Genomic DNA, 23,203 nt, shown 5'->3' with positions numbered 1-23,203 from the left:
TGCACTTAAAAGCCGTAGCTCGTCGTGTTGCTTAAGCATCAGACGAATGGAATTAAAAACAGAATTCAAGTATAAAAGCGACACCGGATTTGTCTTGTCTTAGGCGTGAGTGACTCGGTTGACTAGTGTTCGTGTACATCTCGTACATGTTACGATGGTTTGTGTCGGTCGTAGAGGCAACGTAGGGTTGTTGCTGATTCCGTTCCAAACAGGATTAACAGAGCGGATGCAGTTGCATTTAATTGCAATTATTGTACTGTCTTTCTTCTTTTTATCTGCTCACTAGCACTGATACTGGTAGCAAATGAACAAAAAAAACAAGAAGCGGTAACATTTGGTACCGTACTCGTGTCCGCATCCTGTGTCAGTTTGAATTCGTGCTTTCTTTGTACTTTTGTGACTGTCTCATTTGGTCATAAGTTGGAAGGCTAGTAGCTTCTTATTTCAAACCACCACCACGGCATCCATCCGCCAGTAGTCGTATCGAACCAAACCGACCATTGCACCGGTGCAGCTGTCTTCCATTTCCTTCCGAAGCCTTTTATCTCTATGCTGTACACTGCTCTTGGTTTTTGTTCGGTTCTTTTCAATACTCTTTTGGTGCGGTTAGGAGCGTAATTTTCACATCCACTGATCGGACACAGATGTGACAGTTGGACCATGGCGATGTCATGTGCCGTGCAACGTGAGATGCCGGGCGATTTCTAACCAATTGGCAAGCGCTTTGTTCAGTGGCTCGTAAGACATTCGAGAAACAAATCTTTCCCCGGGTTCGCCACACGAACTACTACTCCAAGAACAATCGATATAGAATTACTACCGAGAGCCTTACCAGTTAGTGATGTTGTAAGAAAACTATTAATTAAACGTGTGTTTAATTAATTATTTCTTCCTCGTGTCTGCACATCTGGGATCATCCAAAGCAAATTGGTGTCCGGAGGCAGCACTCCGAACTCCACCAGTAAACATCGTCGTGATCTCGCATAGCACAGCACCCCACACTATCCCTTACTGACCACTGGAGCTACGTCGCTCTGCACCGGGAGCTGCTGAACCGGAGAATCGTGATAGTGGCGATGGTAGAGCCGATGGGGACAGTGCCGAAGATCCAAACAGTGCGCTACCCTGTCGAGCGCTCAAATCATGTATAGCCATCAGTATGCGACGCCTTGCACCGAGCGGCTTAATGTCCAGATTGAGTAGATCCTGATCGGTGAGCGTCTGGAAGACGGTCATATCGATTTCACCGTTGATAAAGTTCTTGATGTAATGCTCCAACCCCAAGCCGGTGAGTATGGTCGTGACGTCGTTGTACTGGGACATTTGTTCGCGCCGATGTCGCGGAGTCACCTCGATCATTGTGGTCGTCATGTTGTGGCGCGAATCAGTTGCCCCACTGCTGGAACTGCTCGTGCTGGTGTTTGCACAACCGCCACTACCACCACCCGCACTGCTCGAGCTGCTAGTGTTGGCCCAGCTTAGATCACACGCTTCCAGTGGGGCGGGAGATGATTGGCTTAATCCTAAACCCTGCCAGGACAGTGTCGGTGTTCGGATTTCTCCCTGCTGCGGCGACATATGCATCGCCTTGTAACCGGCCACCACTCGAGGGTCAAGATTGAACAGGAATGCGTCGTTTAGGGAGCTCTGCAATGTAGAAGACAAGGGTTAACAGTTAGCGATCGAGAGGACAGTGACACAGAGACCATTGCCATTGCCTGCAATACCTTCTGTTCAAACGCTAGAGGCGTTCGTTGCTCCAAATCCGACTGATAGTGGGGGCTTTCGGGTGTGCAAACAGAAAGACGACAACGGTTCAATCCACTCGATCCGGACACGCCCGGAGCCCTATGATCGGGCGAGCTGTTAAGGATCGAGTTTGAGGATACCTGCGACACCGAGCCAGCCGTCGACGAGTTGCTCTGGTACTGCTGATCCAGTGAGTTACTGGAGCAGTTCAAGCTCTGGTATCCGCTCGAGTGAATGTCGTTATGGCTACTGTTTTGACTGACTGTCAGGCTGGTTGTGAGACTGGTGGACGTCGAACAGTTCCCATTAGAATGCACGGGTTGCTGCTGGTTGCGTTGATGGTGCGAAAGGCTCGAAAGCTGATGTTGATGATGAACTGGCTGCTGGTGATGCTGGGAACTTTGTAGGAACGATCCTCCACCACCGCCCCCATGTCCCGGCGGAATAGACAGCAGATGTGGGCTAGAAAGATGGGACAGCTTCCCAGCAGAGCTCCCAGCAATAGTACGATCAAGTCCCGGAGGAAGCGACAGCGGCAAGAGTTGGTGATGGGACGTCGGTAACTTCGCTGAACCGTGCATGTGAAAGTTCTGGAACTGGCCTCGCATATGGTTGAATGCGTAGTCCGCCGTAGGCAAAGCAGCAGCAGCGGCCGCCGAAGACGGCGAAGGCCAGCCGACGAAAGATAGCGTATTGATGGGTGACAGCGGTGAGAACGGCGGTGCAATCGGTCCCGCCAGCAGTGCCGATATGTTCTGCGTCGTTTGCTGCGGATGCTCGTTTGGGCCGAAGTACGTGCGCGGTATTTCGGCCACAACGCGTGGTCCCGTACTCTTCAACAGCTGATGACGCGCCTCGTAGATGTTTGCGATAAACTTTTCAATGCCCTTGATCACGATGCAAAGTGTACTTTGGCGGGATTTCTGGCGCACTGATATGAACACGTCGTGCGTTAACATGAGCTTGGTAATTTCGTCCGAATCGACCGTGTTTTCCGGATAATCGAATATGAGTGCGATCGGTAAACTTCCCTGTGGAAAACGACCATGATACGGTTAGTGTGTTTGATTGGAAGGAAAAAGCTTCCTGCTTTCTGCTATTCCGTGCGGGCAACATTTCAACCCCACTTACAATTAATTGCTGCCTTGCCAGGTAGACACCGTTGATGGAACCAGTTATGGTCACCTGGGAGCGCTTGATTGGCTTGATGTTCACATCGTTTGCATCCGGGAACATTATCTGCAATGGGCCATTGTACAAAATCCTCCTCCGTGAAACACACACGCGCAATCCGGCAATCGGGTCGTGCGTGGAACAGGAGGAAAGGAAAAACGGATGTATTATACCGTCTCGTAACACCATCATCATTACCACCGGTGTGGCCATCGTCGGTACGAAGCGACCAACTATGCTCTAGTATCGATTGGACATTTACCTGTGTACCGGTTCGGTTCATAATTTCCCGCAAATTGCTCGATGCCCGTCCGAGCACGATCGGATGATGCTGGGTTGAGATTTCTAGTTGCATCTGCACTGGTATTTGACTCTGTAAATAAATTTATTTGTAGTTAGACCGCCTTGGTTTCTTATGGAATATTTAGGGGAATGCAGGTCAGCACGACAGACAAACAGTTTATCCCAGGAGTTTAATTATTTATTTATGAATATGTTTAATTTATCCATTTGGAAATGTTTTACAAAGTGAAGGGTGAAAGGTACCGGGTACATTAGCTAGTCTAATTGAATTACGGATACACTCAAGTGAAGATTGTTAGCAAAATTTAAGTTAGTTGTTTTCTTAATTTTCTTTATTTGATGGGCTTTTCAGGATATGAAAATCAATTTGCTCAGCCCCAATCTAATTCTTGTAACGTATGGTGATTATTTTTACTTACCGCCATATTTTCACACATCAAATCCATCAAGCGCCGGGTAGCTTCCTTCACCATACACTCCTCCTTCTCCGAACCTTTCACAAGCACCAGCGACGAATGGAGTTTCGGTCTGGTGGAGAAGATGACCTGCACGCTAAACTCTGCCTCGACCTCCTTCACGAACGGCGTATCGTTGTCCGGTGGCGTTTTTCCGTGCGCCAGTATCGGCAGCTCAAAAGAGATCAGCAGCGGTGTCGAGTTCCGAACTAATGATCTCGCCCGTTCCACACCCTCGATGCTGCCGCACATCGACACCTGATTGCTCTTCTCGGTCGGATTCGAACGGTTCGAGTCCGGGAAGTGGATGTGGGTTGTCGTTTCTTCCATTATTCTCTTGATGTTGTTGCCACCGCGGCCAATAATGAACGAATGATCCGTATACGATACGTCCATCTTCATGATCACGCGGCTACCCTGTTCATAGATAATTCATTGGTAATACATTTTCAAGAATGTAATCATCAAGCACGATCCTACCCTGGAGTCAAGTCGGGACATAACTTTATCCTTTGCTCGCAGAACATCCGTCATCTTGCCAACGATCCGGATGTGAGGATCCTTTTTCGTCTTTGCGCCAATCTTCAAGCGGCAAGGCCAGCTGACATAGGTGGTGGTTTCCTTCATGATCTGAAGCGTGTATGGGAAATGGTTTGGCATATAATAATTGCAAAACAGGAGGGAGACTTGGCAATAATGACGACACTTACGTTCGTGAAGAACTCCTCTGCACTATTCATTCCCTCTGAATATGTTTCCACTGAAATGTGTAGGCATTAAGCAGGGGTGATTAATTTCTACTTTAAAGTAGAATTTATTTCAGCGATAGATTACCCTTTATCATATCCTCCAGCTTTTGGCGGTCCACCTTGAAGCGCTCGACGTGCAGATCGTCCGGATTGGCAACACCCAGCTGCGCCGCTATCAGTCGCAGATCGCCCCAATCACTCTCCACCGACGAAATCTCGCTTGTCGTCTCACTTGGCGGTCCCCCATTGAGAAAGATGTGCTTGTTAAACGATGAACAGGATGCCATCATATTGTACACAATATTCCGGTTCGGTAGCGAAGGTCTCGTAGTTTGATCTTTACGAACGGAGCTCAATGCGATGGGGATGGGAGTTGAAACCCGACAGTCCAGTACCTTCGTTGGAATGGGGAAATGCTAAATCGGGCAAGCTAGTAGAACGGTTTCCCCCTAAATCAGGGGGATTTGCTTAATGCTTTGTGCCACAATATTCACGATGTGAGTTAGTGATGTCTGTTGTGGTCTGTCGTTGCGCTAGGTAGCATCAGGTGTCCATCAAAACGTGGTCAAAGTCTTCAAAACTGGCTGGTTACACTTGGAATGTTCAGTCGCTTCCTGTGTTTCAGTAGGAGGTAAGGACCATACCGGAAATTAAAATCAGAAGCAAAAATCATTATTAAAGAATATTCCTTCCGCATGAAAATCTCATTAAAATTAGCTAGAAGACGGGTGCGATCAATCAATTTCAAATGATTGATACATGGATCAATCAATCAAAATTAAAATAACTTCCTTAACATACAGCGTAAATACCGGTTGTGATTATGACGACATTACAAATGTATTTTGCTAAGTGAAATAATGAATAAATTTACAGGCAAAGTAACAGCTCAGCTTCTATCAGGATCAATTTCCAGATAAGTAGAACGGTAGAGCGCATGTCTATCCGGATACTGGTAAATTACATAAGCCACAAATAGTAATGACACTGTTGATGGCGGTGAAGAGGATGGAGTGAAATAATAAATGAATAGGGTTGAAAAATACTTTTTTCCGTAAATACAATCACATTTTTTCTTGCTATTATGTGTATAATATATTGCGCCGAATGTGTAACACCACATTTACAAACAAACGATTGATATAAATTGCTGTAAACAAACCTTTGTAGTGACAGTTGATTGATCATAAATTTTGGCTGTCATTGCAAAACAGCAAAAAAAACGTTTCCAGCACATTTTCGAAAATTAAGCATGGAAATGTGAAATGACTGTTGCGCAAGGAAGTTTGGATATCTTACTGCACCATAATTTCGTTGTTGCTGAAAATTTGAAAAATAAATATGAAAAATGTCCTTCCAGCTAACAGTACTAGTGCAAACGAATCGTGTTTATCTATGTGAGCAATTTTTCAACCCTTTCTAATCCTTTTTCACACGCTGACGAGTTTTCAGCTCGTTCAGAAACAAATCACCGTTGTGGCTGATCGTGTTGAAAGAAAAGGTAACATGCAAACAGAAAAAAATGCTCTAGAATGGTTTGTGCGCCTACAACCGAACCGAGGCGTCAGAAAGTCAGAAAAAAGCATCATCACATCATAAAGCGTACCCAGCGAACGCGATAGCGATTATCAGATAACACATAAATCATACCGACAACTCCTCAGTCGTCCTACAGTTCTCCCCCACGTTAGAATGCTTGTTTAGCGGCTTGTAGCAGGCAGCTCGGTTCTATTTTGCCCTCCATTTTCCCATCATATTCGTTCTCCAATGGAAGGAATTTGCCCATTCTAGTTTACCCTTCCGTCGGGTGCAACACAATCCACGTTTGGCGCGTTCAGGCATCCATATTAACCGCCATGGTGTTGCTCTTTCGACCGGACATGCATTCGAGCTGTCGGCAGCCTTCCGGGAAGAAAACAGGAACACAAAAAAGGCACACACTAACGAGTGACTAATAACCGACGAAGGCAATTTGTAACAGTTTTGAGCGGGAGATTTACACGTTTCATTTGCAAAGTAATAAATGGCCGAATTCGAATGCCTGAAGGGTTTGATACGCAGATCGATCAAATGTGGTGCGTATAGGGACAAAGATGGATGGATGGATGTTCACACAACCGTACGTAATTTGTGGAATTTTAACACGTTAACACAATAAACCTTAAACCGATTTCGACAGACAAGTCAATGATTAATTGAACTTTCGAGCTTTGAATGCGGAATAAAAACCACAATTAGTAACTTAATTACTTAGTTTTCATTGTTTCTTTGGTGGTTAGCAAAGCCCCTGAAAGGATAAAACAAATCAATTTGAAACAATCCACAAAATTACTTAATTCTTTGGAACTTTACAGACCTTTTTTAAAACGGTCCTCTGGCAAGGGTCAATGTTTAATTTGCAGATTGCCCTTTGAACCCTTTGAACCCTAATGAGTCATATTCCATTACAACTGAATGACGCACAACAATTCTATAGACATTTTAAATTATGTGACTTATTAGTGGAGCTTAAATTGCATGGTTTATCGAATTAATAAGTACCGTATAATGTGTAGCAAATATTATAACTACTTCAGTATTACTTATTACGATCCCTAATTGGAAATTGCATCTTCAAAACACTCTAATTTTTGTACATGCATATTCGATTACTCATCAAGACGTTAGATCGTTGACCTATGGGGTAGATCATTGACCTAGCAGTATCTGCAGCTTGTTACGAAAACAAACTATTTTACACACACTTGTACTAAAATTTCTCATACTTGTCCCACATGGTGAAGACTAAACCGCGGAGTATGAGTGCAATTATTCTCGATCACATCACACCCACGATCACAGTGTAACGTGCAGCATCCTTGCTCTATCTTTGTATCGATAGAGATCAGATCTATCTTCACCAATCCTCTCATCGAATCGTGTAGCCAACAACGAGAAATATTTACCTCACCAAATCCTTTCCATGAATGCGCTCTTTACTAGCAGCAGTCTGTCCGTTTGTAGCATAGTACGCAGTCAGTCACTCAATCACTTTGCAGTAGTGGTAGTAGTAGTAGCTTAAAGTCCAACGACCACCATCTTTTTATCACTTCACTGCGTTGCTCGCCACACTGTCTACCCTTCTTGCTATCTTTTACACAATTTTCACGTGTCAAGCCGCCGAAAACGCTCAAAAAAAGTTCAGTTCTTTCTTGAACTGAACTGTGTATCGCTTAAAGCTCGCTGTTTTGTCGTATTTCCCAATTGCGATGCCTACGACCTACGTTTGAAGAATTTTATCTTCCGCGTTTTGCAACATACAGCACTACGTTTGTTTCAGTTGTGCGTGGCTTTGAGACCGTCTATGCTCTACACATAGCATCAACACTTGCAGCGTAGTTTAGTGCACGTTTTTGCTTTCTGTTGTGCAAAATCTATAGGTACTTTGAAAAAATCGTAAATTTTGCGAAGGGATCGATCTCTTCGTTTGCGATCGAACCGGCGATCTGTTATGAACTGAGTGTCTTCTCTGACCGGGCAGCGTGAAGCGATCAGATTAGGATGCTGAGTGTTAACGGCAAAAGAACTGCGTGAGTTACTCCAGATGATGATATGAAAAAAGTGATATATTTGTTTACACTCTTACCTTCATTAGTTCGTATCCTCGAATCGATTATTGAATCATCTGTGGCATTTTTTTTTGTGATATTCAAAACGTACGTTTAATAAACGCGAAAACCTTGATGAGTATTCTTATGTAAATATAAACAAAAAAATAAAACGTGTTTCATATTAGGTGACTTACTTTAGATGAAAAATCGTACATCTAATCCGGTGTCCTGCTGGACACTTGAAAGGACATTGCCTCGATCCGGTCGGGATGGTAACGACAGGTACAAGCATCGAGTCCATCGCATCATCAAACGGGCGGAAAATGGTTCAATGTAATAAACGAGCTACACGTCAAATATGTAACACGTCGATAACGAAGCACAACAAGAAACAAGATCTCGATGGGCAATAAAAACAGCCAGGAGCCAGGAAAGTGAGCAGTAAAAAAAGCTTCACTATGCCTGCATCGGCGACAGCTTGTTAATTGAAGTGTCATTCGACTACGGACTTTGATTAAGCCGTTTTAGCAAGTGAGCTCGTTTAATTAACTACCGGCTTCACTTGTTCGTTACGGCTACTGCATGACGGTGACATGTAGAACTTTTTGTTTTATGTTACATATGTTTATCTAGCTAAAACGTGTGACGCTGTTTAATTAAAAATGCTATATGAATGCAGCATGAAAAAAAAGTTGATGTAATATCAGAAAACACCCCTTTCAAAGTGGAAAAGCTTTATAGACTTATAATAAAATAAGCAAGGGGAAACCAATTTGGTACCTTATCATTAGAACAAGGCTTAGGTTAGCCTAGTTCAACATGTAAGGTATACATATAAAGAAACATATGCAGCACAACTGCATAAAGTTAGTTGGGTTTAAAATAATTTAAATAAAACAGTTTTATTGGTTAAACAAGTTGAGCACAATGCTATGCTCATACGGTGTAATGCCCCGAATCTAATCCCAAGCCACTTCAATCATCCTTTCCATCTTCTTTGATCTCGGTTTCATGATATTTGTAATGTCTAATGTTCGAAACCTTCTCGAAACTTAAGTTTTTTAATCTACTTGAGTCAGATAATTACTTCTCACAATTTAGATATAAATAGTTTCTTATGTCTACCTACGAAGAATAATAAATTTTTAAATACATCAATAAAGCGAGATTATCTGTAACTTCATGTTTGCCAACTGCCCAAAAAGAATCCTTTTAAACAATTAGTGCTATTTTTGTATTTCAAAGAAAAGGGTAAATAATTTTTTAATGTGTTTTGGGTATTTCTATCGAACCTAGAATCGAAATACATTTTCATCTGCTAAAACATAAAACATGTTCTTAACAGTATGCTTACACAAGTATTGCTTGTTTGGTATAATGGATTTCAATCAAGCAAAAACTAGAATATCAATAAAAGTAGATCAGCAAAAATGTATTATTAACATTTTTGAATTATATTTCAAACGAGGGAAAACAATCGTTTCTGCCATAACTGGACTACTTGCAGTACCAAGATTCTGTGGTGGTGATACTTTATGGTGGCGAATAAATAATGATAAAGCTATAATTCCACTAATAGGATCGGACTTGGTTTTGTTCATTGAAGAAAAAACAAACTCAAATGCAAATACAAATAGAAATATGTTTTGTGACTTTAATTTTTCTTTCTGTAAATGCACACAGGCACAACATAGACCTTTTCAATGATATTTCACTCATATCACGATACTACTTTCAAAATAGATTCATCAACAAACTATACAATAAATTGACCTTGCAGAGGGTTTATTAGGTGTGAGCTAAATAACTGTATTACATTACATACATACATTAAAATAATGTTTGAAATTACAACGATTAAAAGCAAATTAAAATGTGCAAATGAATATTAACAAATTTATTTCGAAATGAACCTTAACCACAACTTCTTGCAATAAGTTAAAGCCAAAAACAGTGATTACTGTTTTAACATACGAATTTTATTGTTTAAATTGCAACCTTACAATCCACCGCAACGCTTATGGTTTACCACATTTACCAATACAAAATGAGGCCCGACCGCACTCGAGCTGCTAGTGTCTTACGTTATGCTCATTTGTCGCCATACATCCATGGATGGTAATCCAAAATGCATGGATTGATTGTGTTTAGATCTATGTACATTTCGTTTTTTGTTTGCTGTTTATCTTGTGTCATTTACATGTTTTGATTGGGACGTTGCTAACGTTCCCGATTTCTCTACGCGTTGAGCCTTAGACTGCAATTGGGTTGACTGGCTTAAAAATGCTTTCCTTCCATCGCTTACCTCACTAGTGTACACTTATCAATTGAACTACTTATCGCTAGCCTATGTACAAGTTTTGTTAGCATTGAAAGTATCTCCGAATGAAACATCATTTCCATTCCGTCTAGCGCCAATAGAACTTAACAAAACGCAATGTTTAAAACAGTCAAACTAACAACCATAACTCAAATCTACACAGTACTACACTGCAGGTGAACATAGTGATTTACGCAAGCTTAACATTACAGACCAGACCCATTGTACGTTATAGTGTGCAATCCACTGGTGAAATCCATCCTACAAGGCATTAGTATTCGTTCGCTTGCATGCGGCTGTTAGTGAGGGATAAATTTATTAACGAGACTTTCGCGTGTTTTTCCTTTTAGTGGAAATTGCACCGGGAAGCGCTACAGTTTGGACAGGCGTCCAGTTCGTCCACACGCCATGTGAGGCTTATATTTTAATCACTTCCTTCAGATTGTACAGTCAGGAGATGCCGATCCGCAGGGAGTAGAGCAGCACGGTGCAGATGGTGCAGATGTAGAACGCAATCCAGCCCACCTTGACGTACGCACCGACTTGTTTGGTGGCGGACGATGAAGACGTTGGTGTTTTATCCGCTAAAATAGAGGAACGAAAACAACATTAGTATTTGAAAAGAAATGTATTTTAATTCATGCAAGGATATAGGATATAAGGATAAGGATATGAAATTGTGTTAATTTAGCTCTCTAACAAGACAAGCTTAGTATTGCATTAAATCTGGACTGTATCTTGCCTGAAGAACTTACTCTTCATGTAGGGCTGATTTCAGTCATATTAAGAGATGCAAAAACAATGAGAAGATGAAGAAAAAGACTATCTTCTCTTATGACCTTCTAATCAAATTTACGAATAAAAATAATGCATTTGTTTTGGGAGGTAAATTGCTGGGAAGAAAACTACACTTAACCCTAAGAAGAAAACTCAATTTCAAAGCATTTACTTGTTATTCATAACAAACTCTAACAAAAAGTAGCTTATTTCTTTCACTTGTACCGGAAAGAAACTTCCAAATTGGCTTCCTATCAATACACCGCAATAAAGAAACTGTTTTCTTCCGTATCATTTTCCACATCCACCAGCCATTGTTGGTTGTGTGGCTTAGAAATGTACGATCATTTACATCCGCTTCTTCAAGCTCTACAAAAGGGCGGAGAAATCTTATCCCAAAGCTCCTTGCCGCATGGCTTTGGAAACTTCGGAAGCGGAAATTCAAATCATAAATACTTGACCAAAGATGTTTTGCCTGCGCCGGTTATTTGATTACAGTGAGGAATCCTTTTCACAATGACCTTCAAAGATGCTTCAAGACCTCGGGTGGGCACTGTATGAGGGAAGGAATAAATGGGAGAGGGAGCTGTGGTTACGATTTGGGTTACGTGGAGGTGCATTGGGATGCTTGTGGCAAAACTTATGATCCATAAAACTGAAGAAACCCCCCGTGGACGGAATGTGTACTTCTGTTGTTCGGAGCACGAAACACGGAGGGTATACTGCACCGGGCCAGGACAAGACAAGGGCGCCATTTGCTACCCGGAGGCCTGTAATCGAGCGGTGGTATTCGGTTTTGATGCCGTTGCTCATTGGCCGGCGTATAAATGGTACAATTTTCCACCAAAGCGTCTCAAATCAGAACGATACCCCGACAAGCATGGGGGGAACTTGCAACCGGAACGAACCGAAACCGGACACACAGCCAATGAAAAATGGGTAAGAAACCGGGGAAACGGTATGATTGGGGGCGAACCGGTTGAATGAGTTTCGGAACTGAAAGTATACCGTCGGGAACGAGGTTTCCTGGCTGTTGCAGCTAGACTAGGCTCCGAGGTTTATTAGTCCTTGGAACGCTTCCCGTCCGAAATCTATTGGAGCAATTCGAAGGCATCGGAAAGGGGGGCTATCAGAAATTTGCTGCAGCAAAGTTTCGGTTTTCCGGTTCAGAAGAATAAGACGGGTTCTTCTACCTACCCAACCCAATCCAACCCAATGCCAATTTCGGAAGGAAGACGAGGTTATATCATCTGAACTGCACACCACATAATATCTATCGTGTCCGTTCCCGTTTTGCTTTAGTTCCTTTATTTCTATTTTTGCTGGCAAAGAATTGGATGAATTTTGACGTTTAGAAAAGCTTCCCTCAGAGAAATGGTTCAGGTCATTGGATGAGGCGGGAAACGTAAAATTGGAAAGATATTCAAAGAAAATCGAATCCGATTGCTTGTCTGAATATTTGGACTGGAATGTTTAGAAGATTCTGGAAAAAGAATTCCTGAGGGCCTATTTGATGCGGGAAGGAATGCAATGGCAAGGCATGGTATCGATGCAACAACTTGATCCCACAAAATAAGGCCATCGGGTTAAAAGAATCGCAATTGTGGAATCAAAATTGCGTTTGTACTTAGCATTTGTATTATGTTCTGATGATCCAGTTCGATCATAAGTAAAGATATTGAGATATGCAAATAAAGGCTTTTGTTTCTGAGGAATACATCTTCCGGCTCTTTCGAATTTTAATGAAATCTAGCATCTGTTTCTAGTGCTTCAGTAGGATTTTAAAAATCTCTTAGTGAATGTTCATTTTAAGTATAGTTTAAAAACAATCAGACTAAAGCAGTCTCAAACAAAAATATCTTTATAATTTCAATTGAAGAAGACACAAAACTCATTTCACCACACGAAGATGAATCAATCTTCCAAACAAAACGATCCACTCATCTTCTCGACACGCTCGATTGAACCAATCTTTTAACCAGCCGTGATGCATCACCCGGCCAGCGTAGAAACTTACATCAAACATAAACCGAACAAACTCGCTTTCACCACACTCAGCAAGTACGGAAACATGAATTATTGTGACCATTTTTCACACAATCTCTTTGCTTCCCCAAAAGTGCCCACACAGCACACAACATAACCGAGCAAAACATTCCTCTGCGTTGGATATAAGATTTCGATCGAATAGAGCGCTTCTTTCCCTGCTGGAACGCTCAAAACCTCCGCAGAAACATTGTGCGAAAACCACGCATGACTGAGTACCACCAGGGACAACCATTCGGTATCCATTTCCGGTAATGATTTATATTTAATATCTTTCACCAGACGAACACGGCATGCCGGAGGTTTGTAATGGGCAGCCAAAAACTGGGTCCTGGTACACCACGAATGTGTGCACTTTCGAATGTATGCAGCACACGGAAAAGAGGGCGGCATCCCACCCTGCCTGCCTGAGGTACCAGAGATGAATGGAGAGTTCCAACGGGTTTAACTCAAGAAGGACAAGAAGGTTCACCAAATTTGGAAAACCGTTGCTCGAGCGTGCTCGCGCACTGTTTGATGCATCCTTTCGGTTGGTGTGTTGAAAGCAATACTTACTTCAGCGTATCTCCACCACATTAGCATTAGCTCCTTGGGATAGAGCCGGGTGGTAAGAGCAGACAGGGAGACCATGGGTACGGAGAGGTACCCATGGCGAAGCTTTTCAGGGGGTATTGTATTAACATACTTCTGTGGTTGAATTTATGAGGCGATAAAATGCAGATATGGTGAAACATTGAGCTTCCTCCGAAGCTGGCTGGTGGGTTATACTATCTTCTCGATTGGATGTGTTTTACAAGCCCTAATCGTACGGCACCCGGAGTGCAACAGGGTGGTCCAGCGGTTGGTTGGGAAAGGCACTAGGTACCCAATATCGTATGCGGTTTACTAAGAAGCAAAGACAAATCGTTGAGCTTTTAGAACATGTGACAGGATTTTCCTGCACAATGGAGTGGATCTACGAAATGGGGGGCGGCTTATATGATTTATAGTGTGTATAGGTTTCATATTGGAAGTATGCAAAAATAAAACATACTCCATCAACCAAGCAAAGAAGATATTACAGTGGATTGCATACTTAAGTTGTTTAGCAAACCCGATTGCCCGAAAGTATGCAATCATCAAAACAAATATTTAAAAAAAATTGTTATCTTTAGATCAAGTTTGAATTGTTATCTATAGATCAATGTTGGATCGGTACAGGGGTGGTCTAAAAATTACATCCTCTTACCTTTGTATCCATTGACGGTTAGGTACATATCGCTTTGATCGGTTAGCTCTCCATCGTACACCGATTGTTGATAAATTTGATTGAGATTGTGGCCACTGGACGAACCGGTCGCCAGTATTCGGGGTCGATCCTCCTCCACATACCATTCGCTACTCTCGTCATAGATCTGATGTATTGTTGCTTGGCATTTAAGCTGTGAAGAAAGGAATGATATAATTAAAAAACAATCGTGCATAATAAAAATTCAATTCAAATACACCTCATGGGGGTAGAGCAAATACCCGATTTGCTTATCGTCGATGTTTGCTCTTGGTGCAACGATTGGTAGCATGAATGATAGAGGCCTTCAGTGCCGGTGAAATAATAACAAAGAAACAATGTTGATCAGCAGGAAGCTGATCCATAGCAGATGCAGTTTCCGGTTGGTTCACTGCACCAGCATGCTACGTGTTAAAATCCGAGCATTAGCAGTATCCTTTCTCCAGCATCCATCTCATACGAACAGGTAAGAGTGTAAGCCAAAAAGAAAGGATAATCGTACCGGAAGGAACTTTGCTCCACTTGACGCTCCTCCACGAGTGCAGGAGAGTTTCCGGTTCCGGCTGTACCCGTTGTTTGAATCAATTAAACTTTTAATTAACAGCATTTGTTCTGCAACCGGATAGAATCCTTTCCTTTCACGGGTTTGCACTCACTCCTATCGGGATCTTTGCTCTGTTCCATTTTCATTTGTTTGTTCGACAATGAATCGTCGTTTTCCATACTTCTTACTACTTCTCGTTTCTTCGGTTCTGTCGAGAAAGAGTTTGTACTGTTTGTCTTTTAAAAATGTAAAGCAAAAAAAGCAATCGTCCCATGTAACCCGCGGGTCAACTATACTACTACGGCTGTCAGCTTGCCTTACGGTTTGCATGTCGCCGTGAAAAGAATAATGATAACATTTTCCACGGCTGACCTGTAGCGCACGTTTCCATCAAGATGCTTTTCAAGAAGTTCACTGTCAACCTAGCACTCTCTCTCCCTCTCTCTCTCCACCTCCTATCCCGGGCAGGTGTCCTTCCGGAAGAGATTTGTCACCCAGTCGGAAGGACCTATTGTACACTTTCTAATTTACCTTTTATCCCACCATCATTTTGTTGGTTTTTTTTACGCTTCTGGATGATTTACCGTAGTGTTAAATATTAATTACAATCTCATCAGGTTTTCTTCTGCAGGGGTTTTCTTCTATGAAAATAATAGTGCGGATTGCAGAGTGAAAGTAATTACGAGGGAAGATGTCATTTACCAAAGATTTCCTTCAAATAAATTATCTTTGTTGTTTTTCTTCTTCTGATTATTTTTTTTTCTTAGACTAACGCCATATGATGATCAATCCTGCCAATGATAGGTTCACTAATTGGCTTTCCCTTACTGATTATTTAATGTAATTTATAATACAGTATAACTGATTATAATATTTTCATGAAGGAAATATCTAACACTTTTCAGACTAGTTCTTCGTTACTTTTGGCCATTCAATACAATCTGGGAAACTAGAAATCAACTTTTTGGATAGAGTTCTTGAAAAGAAAATTCTTGCCTTAAAGTTCGTCTAAAATGCCCAAAAGCCGTTTCCTTCCTAGCACCAAGGAACTCTCGATATATAGTACATCCAGATTTTCTAAGCAGTATTGTCTATTATATTCTTATGATTGTTTATTCCATTTCAGAGAGATAGTCTTACCTTGAGTTTTCCTTTAACGAAGTGTCCATGAGCAACAAGAATATTAATTCCTAAAATAGATGTTTCCAGCCCCGTGTGTGTGTCCTTGATCGGTCGATACTGTTTGTAGTATTGTGGTATTATCTGGTGAAGGGAAAAATTGACAATTAGCTCATTTAAAAAGGAATCATATGACTTCATTCGCTGTGCTTCATAACTAAGCGTCATCCCTAAAAGACGCCGAAAAGCTTGTCCGGTATCTCTTTAAATTAAAAAAAAAAACACTTCCGAAGCTCACACTATTCAATCATGCTGAAATTAAATTTTCGTGAGAAATCTACAAAAGCCTCTTCAAACGCACTCATCTTCATCGATGGCGCCGACAGCGAATCGTCACTCTTCAGAGCAATAAAACCTGAACATATCTGTCGGTTTCGCGCGAAACGCCGTCGGTGCGTTTACCAAGAAGCCCACCCAATTCGCCTCCCACCGTAAACAGCGGGAAAGTGTAAATTCAATTTCCCTCCGAATGGGATTTTCAACCGCACCGTGTTTGACGTCTCGTGTCTGTCCGGGGACTCAACCTGCCCTTTTACACAGTCTCTCTCTCTCTCTCCTTCCCTTTGGCTGTCATCGTTACAAATCGTTCGATACCATTCCTTCACGTTGGTAGGAAATGGATGAAAATTACGAAAAATTCGATTTCCATCCACCGAAAGCCACCCGGTGCGCATGAAAGGGATGGTATTGCCAGCGGCAAAACTGATGATTCGCCGATTGAGTCGTTTGCTTTTCATCACTTCACGCACATCGTTGGTGATGCTGGTGAGGTGGGAAGAAAAAACAAGCAAATCCCCGATGGTAGATTAACGAATGGTTTTTGCACCCTTTTAAACCACAAATTAGAAGACCGGAGAAAAAAATAGAAATCAGACGGATATATATCTTTGAACCGAGAAGATGTAATGTTATCAGTTAAGCAACGTTTCAAATTTCATGTCAGGGATTGTGCTAGGGTGAGCAAATACAAATCGTAATAAATAAACGATTTATATCCTTACTGCTCGGCGTTTTACCGACATTCAGTATCAAAAACATCGTTTCATTTTCCTTTTTTTGTCATAATTCGGAACAGTATGCAATCCCTCAACACATCATGTTTCATAAGAAGAGAAAAAAAATCACCATGGCAACCACCCATGCCTCCGATGGTGATGAATGCGTTTTTGCCCTAAATCAATAGACCGCATGTGGTGTCGGAAGCAAATATGTGATTTTCGCATCATCCCCACACGGATGGGGGGCCAGCAAGAGATTCCGTCGATATGGGTGTGTGTATGATGGTGCAATAAATCTTACCGGTACGTCATTAATCGTCCACGTCAGATTTGCTGGCGGTTTAGAATTAATCGAGGTGCAGTTGCCCCGCAGGATGTCACCCGGTCGGTACCGGCCCTGCAGGCCCGTTATTGATGGTTTTTCCGGCGGCGGTTCTGGTGTTTGTTTCCGTGCATGCATTTTCCCGATTTGCGGTAATTGAGGAAGAAGAGTACATAGATTGTTTCATGATAGAATCAAATAGATAAATCTTACGAAGCGAAAAAGGTCGCTAATCCTACGCCAGATGAAAAAATTTGATTAAAAAATCATATTTTACAAACATTACATTAACAGAAAAGTGATAATCGTCCTATTTACAACTACGTAAGGAATTTATTTAGATAGATTAGTAGACAGCAACGAAAAACTCGTTTATGGCTTACCTATGACTTCCATGTCACCGGATACTATCATCGTGTGAAAGGATGGAGCATCAGCCGACACCTCACAGCTGTACTTTCCCGACACATTTGTTTCGAGTGCTTTTATGACAACGTTACTCTCGTTCGATAACGATCGCTGAAATAAGATATTTATTTAAAGCAAATTTTTTAATAAAATTAATAAACTTAAAGACATTTAAAGCTGCATTTTGTAAACAAACAGAAAATAGCATTAACCGTTGGATGAATAAACAATCTCCATCTTAAGCTGACCCCTCAACTCGAAAACCTGAAACGTCGAGAGGAAACACTTCACCTTTCGGCCATTTATTTACTTGCGGCTCGGACTCGGGATGTTTCGTCTTTATCAACCAGACGCCCAAAGTTTATATATTGCACACAATAAAGAATGGAGGAGCGGACAAAAACATACTAACCGTCATAAATCGACGAGATAATTTAGGGTCGGGTCTAAAGAACTGCCATGGCTTGGCTCTTCTACCAAAAAAAATCTTCTACTAAATCTTCTACCGTTCTCATCTGCGAAAGGAATCTCCATCAGTAGCATCCTTTTTATCCTTCCATCCTTCCTGTGCACCTGCTGCAGAGCCAATCTTTCATATCAGCCTAAACATCTCGTCCCGCTTACGGAGGTTACGTTCTGACCTGGCCTACCGCGGTTTATATACCGAGAGGTAAAGTATTTTTTTTGTTTACTTGCTGTAGCTTTTCACGAAATATTGCAATTTTTGGATTCCCCTTTTTTGTTGTGCTTCTGCGTTCTACACAGGCATATGTCCATTAAACCCTACCCATCTGCCATGCCACGAGCGTGTACCGCGAATGTAAATAATTTGTCGCAAAAGCTTCGCAAACATCTCACACAAGCTACAGTTCGAACGTTTTCGTTGTTTGGTTTTTGCCACAAAAAACACAACGAAACCTGGCATAAAATGGGAAAGCTAAAACGTCCACACCGGGGATGCTGATCGTGCAGTTTTCCTTCCTCGAAAACGTCCCCCATTTTTGGACGTTATCACAGTTGTTTATTGACTGGAAAGCAACAAAAACAGACATTATTTGCGTCTTATCTTCGCAAACGTGAGCGGAAGTTTTGGTTTTCGCTACAGACGGGTGCCGCGGGTTGTGGATCGTGGCAACAACAAAAAAAACACACACAGGCGCCTTCCGTTTGACAGCTGGACCATCAGGGGTAAAAATAAAAGTTTGGCTCAATGGCTTCCACGTAATAAAAATGTATAAAAACACGAACACTCATTAAACAACTTTAAGAACGATCGCTGAATAATGGACGGAACCGGCAGCAACGCAATGCTTTTTATTGGTTCTGGAGCATGTTTTGCTATGTTGATAAATAAAATACTTTCCGCTCATAATGCTGCGGACAGCTCGGAGAGCCAGCACGCTCAAGTGCGGAAGTGCCTGTCGAAAGCGAAGCAACTGAAGATGGGGAATAAAATAGCAAAGCATCCGTTTGCTTGCATCCCCATACGCCAAGGGTGAGCGCCACCGAGCGCTTCCGACCACTCAACCATTATTCTCAATCAAGATGAATCGATCGAACCGAACAGATTGGTTTGGTTGTCCGATCGTTATCCGGACAGCCCGCATGATGGATGATTATGATGGGCAAGACTGAAATGAAATTAGAAATACCAGCCCCATGCTGCCTGTTCCACCCCTTAGCTACCCCGACCGTTTGTTTGTACCGGTACGGTTCTTGTGGAGGATGGAATCGAAACCAAATTTCCAGTTGTCAAGAGTGCATTAGAAATTCATGAGGGAATCATGAGGGCCCTTGGGTGTATGCCAATGCTTGGATGTCTTTTACTGTTTTGTCTTTCAAATCAGTTCGGTTTTGCGATGATTCATTCGCCCCATTATTGATTAGAAAAATCTCTCCTACCCTTAAACGAACCTTTCTTTGCACAAGAAAAAAAAAACATAATTAAATCATTTGCTTTAACTTTTAGTGCTAGCTTTCACTCTCCTTTCAAAGATAAACCACAGTTCTTTTCTTAAACATTTGCAAAAGATGAACCTTCCAAGTGCGTTTGGGTCAGCTTCTGGGAACAATAACAATCTTCAAAGGCATTCATCCTTCGCAGCAACATTCGCTTTCGCAGAAGCGCAACAAACTAATTACTTCCATCCGATTTGAAACCTGGTTTCATTGTTATGTCAGAAAGCTGTATACAAAGAGAGCAAGAAGCGTTTTGTTTTAATAACTTTCTGAAAGCGTTTAGCCAGAAAGGAAACTGTTGAGCTGCATCAACAGTGTAAACGATGTTATCTTGTTACCAACAGCATTTTTTCCAAGTTTCAAACATCCCATATTCTGGTATGCGCAATAGATTCATGCTTCATATTAAATTGCTTTTTTTCGATATAACTGCACTAATGCGTGTTTTTTTTTTAGAAAAGCTGTTAGAAAAACTTACCTCAACGTCAACGGCAGTGAATACTTTCATCGATGGTTTCTCCTGTGGTGTGTAGCGATAGAACTCGCGTTTTCCTTTGTACCATTTTATCGAATACAGCCGTTCCTTGTCTTCCAGCTCGTAGTCACAGAAAAGATGTGCAGAGTCGCCTTTTCGTACGGCCGTCGGTACCGTGACACGGACATTTCGCAAGCCTACGGATATTTCTGCAAAAAGAGATACAATAAGAATGTGAAAAAACCATTATAAGCGATTGTTCTCCCATCCGCGAGACTTGACACGTGTTTCCCACGCATTCGAATCGAAAGATTTCAACAATTCTCAATATTACCGCTTTTCAAATAATACTTTCATCATCGTTTCATCATCATCAGTTCCTATTTCTGTTGCATTTGTTGGCAAGTTTTCAGCTGCAGTCAGGGAAGGGAATTAAACGCGAAAGTACATAACCGCGGACTGGCCACAAAGGATTTGGGTTCCATTTTCTTCAAATGATGATTCAAAGCAATAGAAAGTAGTTGTGCAGGTGGCTTAAATTCCACCGTGGAAAGCATTGTGAGAGGGTTACTTAGCGCTAGCGTTGCTCCCAGAAGTGCGCCAAAGCGTGTAGCTTCAACACCATCCTTTAACGGGGTAGTGGAATGAAAGTGAACTGAAGACGTGGTATATAAAAAAAGATGAAATGTAAGATTAATTGCAGCTCCGTACGGACGAAAGGGCCAAGGCCACTTTATCAGACAGAAAGTCGCACCGTCTCAGGAAGAAACTTTTCCTCGTGAAAAGCGTTTCGTCCCTTAAGCGTGTATTGTGGGCAGTTTCTTTCATAGCGCTTTCCTGTCTATGTCCACACCCACACACACACCAGCTCGCAAGTAGTGGTGCAGAATTTAAAGAAGATAAATTGATTACAAAGTTTCAGTTCACTTTCCATGAACTTCAGGGTTGGGCTTCCGTGTCAGTCTATTCTTTAATAGTGTCATTTATAGCGAAGAAGAGGCCATGTTGTCTTGTGCTGTAAATGCACTTGGGAGCCGCCAGGCTTTATTGAGTTACTGGAAATGTGCGTTTTTCTTTTATAGTTCGTGTAAAAGAGTCATCCCGATGAGAGAGACAATTAGGATAATCGCGTTAGTGTCGCGCTAGTGTTCATAATGGAATCAGCGATACAATAACAATTTGTAAAGGGGTTCCCCACTCCAAGTTGGTAATGAGTTTTAAAGTTATCGAGGGACGGAACCGCACGTACTGAACAGAAGAAAAAAAACCTTTTTTTTGTGTGTGTATGTTGGTTTTAGCAATGTATGTAGCAAAAAAGTCTACATCATGCCGAGGTCCTAGCACATTTCAAACAGCGAGCTTATGATTCATTACGCTGAGCTGGGCCACACTTTGGCGTGCCATTCTTTCTCATCCATCTGTCATGCCCTCCCCTGCATAGGCTTTGTTACTGTGGGACAGACCTTCTGTGAACACATTTTTGGACGCGCATTTCAAATGCAGCTACAGAAACTGTTGACACATACAGGCTCCAGCCTGTATTATACGCTGTTTGTTCACGTTGCCACGAACCGAACGACAGCTGGGTAGCTGCTGCCTGTATACGATTCACAATCAGGCCCAACTTAAAAGCCTTTCACTGGAAGGTTTTCCTCTTCGCGAGAACATATGTACAGCATTAGTGCGCACATACATGCACGCGCGCGCCCATTTTCCAACACGTGGGGAATTCGGGGAGATTTTTCGGACATTCTGTTGCAAAACTGGTTGCCTGTTGGAATCGGAGCGGCAACCACGCTTGCCGTGTGGAATTGTTGATTAGTTCATCCATCTTGCCCAGCAACGGCCAAGGCCTATCTCGCTGTTACGGTGCGATGGGATGGTTTAATACGGCCAAAGAATGCAAATGTGCAGTGGAAGTGATTTTGAGCGGTTTCAGTGAAGCGTAATTTTGGAATGTGACTGCCATTCGCCAGCTGCTCGTTCACAGCCTTGTGGCACGTATTTCCCTTACATGCCGGTATTGTTGTTGAGGTGAACACGGCCAACATTGTTGTGTAGAACTTTATGGGTTATGTCGTTACAGAAAATAATTACCACCAAATGGTTGGGTTAAATATTATATGCCCAAGGCATTGCTTTAACCCTATTGTCAATGACCGCCTACCTGGGTAAGTTTTGCACATTTATTTCTTAATATCTTTTTATAGGAAAGTCGTACAGACTTGAAATTTTTAAAATGCCTAGAAAAACATGTTTTTCTCCATTTCGTATAAAAAGAAAAATTTTAAAATTATTTTTACTATTTTTTAAATATTTTTTTCGATTGATACCCCTTACATCTACGACCGCCTACCCGGGTAGGCCATACGATTTGTATGAGGTTTTCATTTTTTTCGGATTCTAAAGCGTACATCTTTTGATCTACTCGTTGCATTTGCATTAAACTTTCAAGAAAGATGGATTTTTTAATTGTGCAACTAATATCATTTTGCTGATAATTTTAAAAATTCTCCTTTTGTTTTTTTTTGCATTTTTACAAATTTTTCTCCGTACATCTATGACCGCCTGACCGGGTTGGCCATAGGATTTATATTGGAGTTTTCATTTTTTCGGTAGTTTTCTGGGACAACCTTCAGCCGAGATACCTCAAGAGGAACCAAACATAAAGGAAATTGCTATTTATGTAAAAAAAAATGCTTGTTCTTCGCGTTCTGAATTTAACACATATTTCTCCAAATGTAAATAATTTGAAATATTTGCACTTAGTGTTAGTAATATGATAACATTTGAGGTTTATAATAGCTACGTGGAAATTATTAGAGTTGCGAAAATAATACACAAAAATTAAATATGATTAAAGATGATTAATTGGCTACAATTAACCCC

At 41.8% G+C, this 23,203-nt stretch overlaps 2 protein-coding genes and 1 long non-coding RNA gene across 9 annotated transcripts in view; 1 reads left to right on the top strand and 2 right to left on the bottom strand.

The window, feature by feature from the left end:
- The window catches only part of LOC125764229 (uncharacterized), a 146,717-nt gene that overhangs the window by 116,918 nt on the left and 6,596 nt on the right, over window positions 1–23,203 (top strand). The gene's annotated exons all lie outside the window — the stretch shown is intronic.
- Window positions 421–8,051, bottom strand: LOC125764224 (protein bicaudal C). Its single transcript, XM_049428212.1, has 9 exons — window positions 7,375–8,051; window positions 4,515–5,043; window positions 4,391–4,440; window positions 4,161–4,310; window positions 3,645–4,097; window positions 3,185–3,295; window positions 2,881–2,988; window positions 1,728–2,780; window positions 421–1,647 (listed from the first exon to the last, which is right to left on the bottom strand). The coding sequence occupies exons 2-9, from the start codon at window positions 4,717–4,719 to the stop codon at window positions 1,009–1,011; spliced, it is 2,769 nt and encodes a 922-aa protein (XP_049284169.1). The 5' UTR covers window positions 4,720–5,043; window positions 7,375–8,051; the 3' UTR covers window positions 421–1,008.
- LOC125764227 (uncharacterized) overlaps window positions 9,977–23,203 on the bottom strand; it is a 35,381-nt gene continuing 22,154 nt past the window's right edge. For all 7 annotated transcript variants that reach the window (XM_049428222.1, XM_049428220.1, XM_049428219.1 and 4 more), the window contains exons 3-8: window positions 20,318–20,523; window positions 17,856–17,991; window positions 17,452–17,585; window positions 16,114–16,236; window positions 14,391–14,583; window positions 9,977–10,923 (exon numbers count right to left, since the gene is read on the bottom strand). In XM_049428222.1, coding sequence (XP_049284179.1) covers window positions 10,790–10,923; window positions 14,391–14,583; window positions 16,114–16,236; window positions 17,452–17,585; window positions 17,856–17,991; window positions 20,318–20,523 — 926 coding nt within the window. In that variant the 3' untranslated portion in view covers window positions 9,977–10,789. The remainder of the gene's footprint in view (window positions 10,924–14,390; window positions 14,584–16,113; window positions 16,237–17,451; window positions 17,586–17,855; window positions 17,992–20,317; window positions 20,524–23,203) is intronic.

Source organism: Anopheles funestus, chromosome 2RL, assembly GCF_943734845.2.
Source record: "Anopheles funestus chromosome 2RL, idAnoFuneDA-416_04, whole genome shotgun sequence".
Taxonomy (NCBI): domain Eukaryota; kingdom Metazoa; phylum Arthropoda; class Insecta; order Diptera; family Culicidae; genus Anopheles; species Anopheles funestus.
Note: the sequence above shows the minus strand (reverse complement) of the source record. Positions and strands in the feature narration are given on the sequence as shown.

Excerpts from the sequence above, each read along its gene's own strand:
- LOC125764224 (XM_049428212.1), bottom strand. The coding sequence starts at position 4,719 with ATGATGGCATCCTGTTCATCGTTTAACAAGCACATCTTTCTCAATGGG. Across the intron at positions 4,311-4,390 it reads CAGAGGAGTTCTTCACGAAC|ATCATGAAGGAAACCACCAC; the intron begins GTAAGTGTCGTC and ends TACACGCTTCAG. Across the intron at positions 2,781-2,880 it reads TGGCAAGGCAGCAATTAATT|GGAAGTTTACCGATCGCACT; the intron begins GTAAGTGGGGTT and ends CGTTTTCCACAG.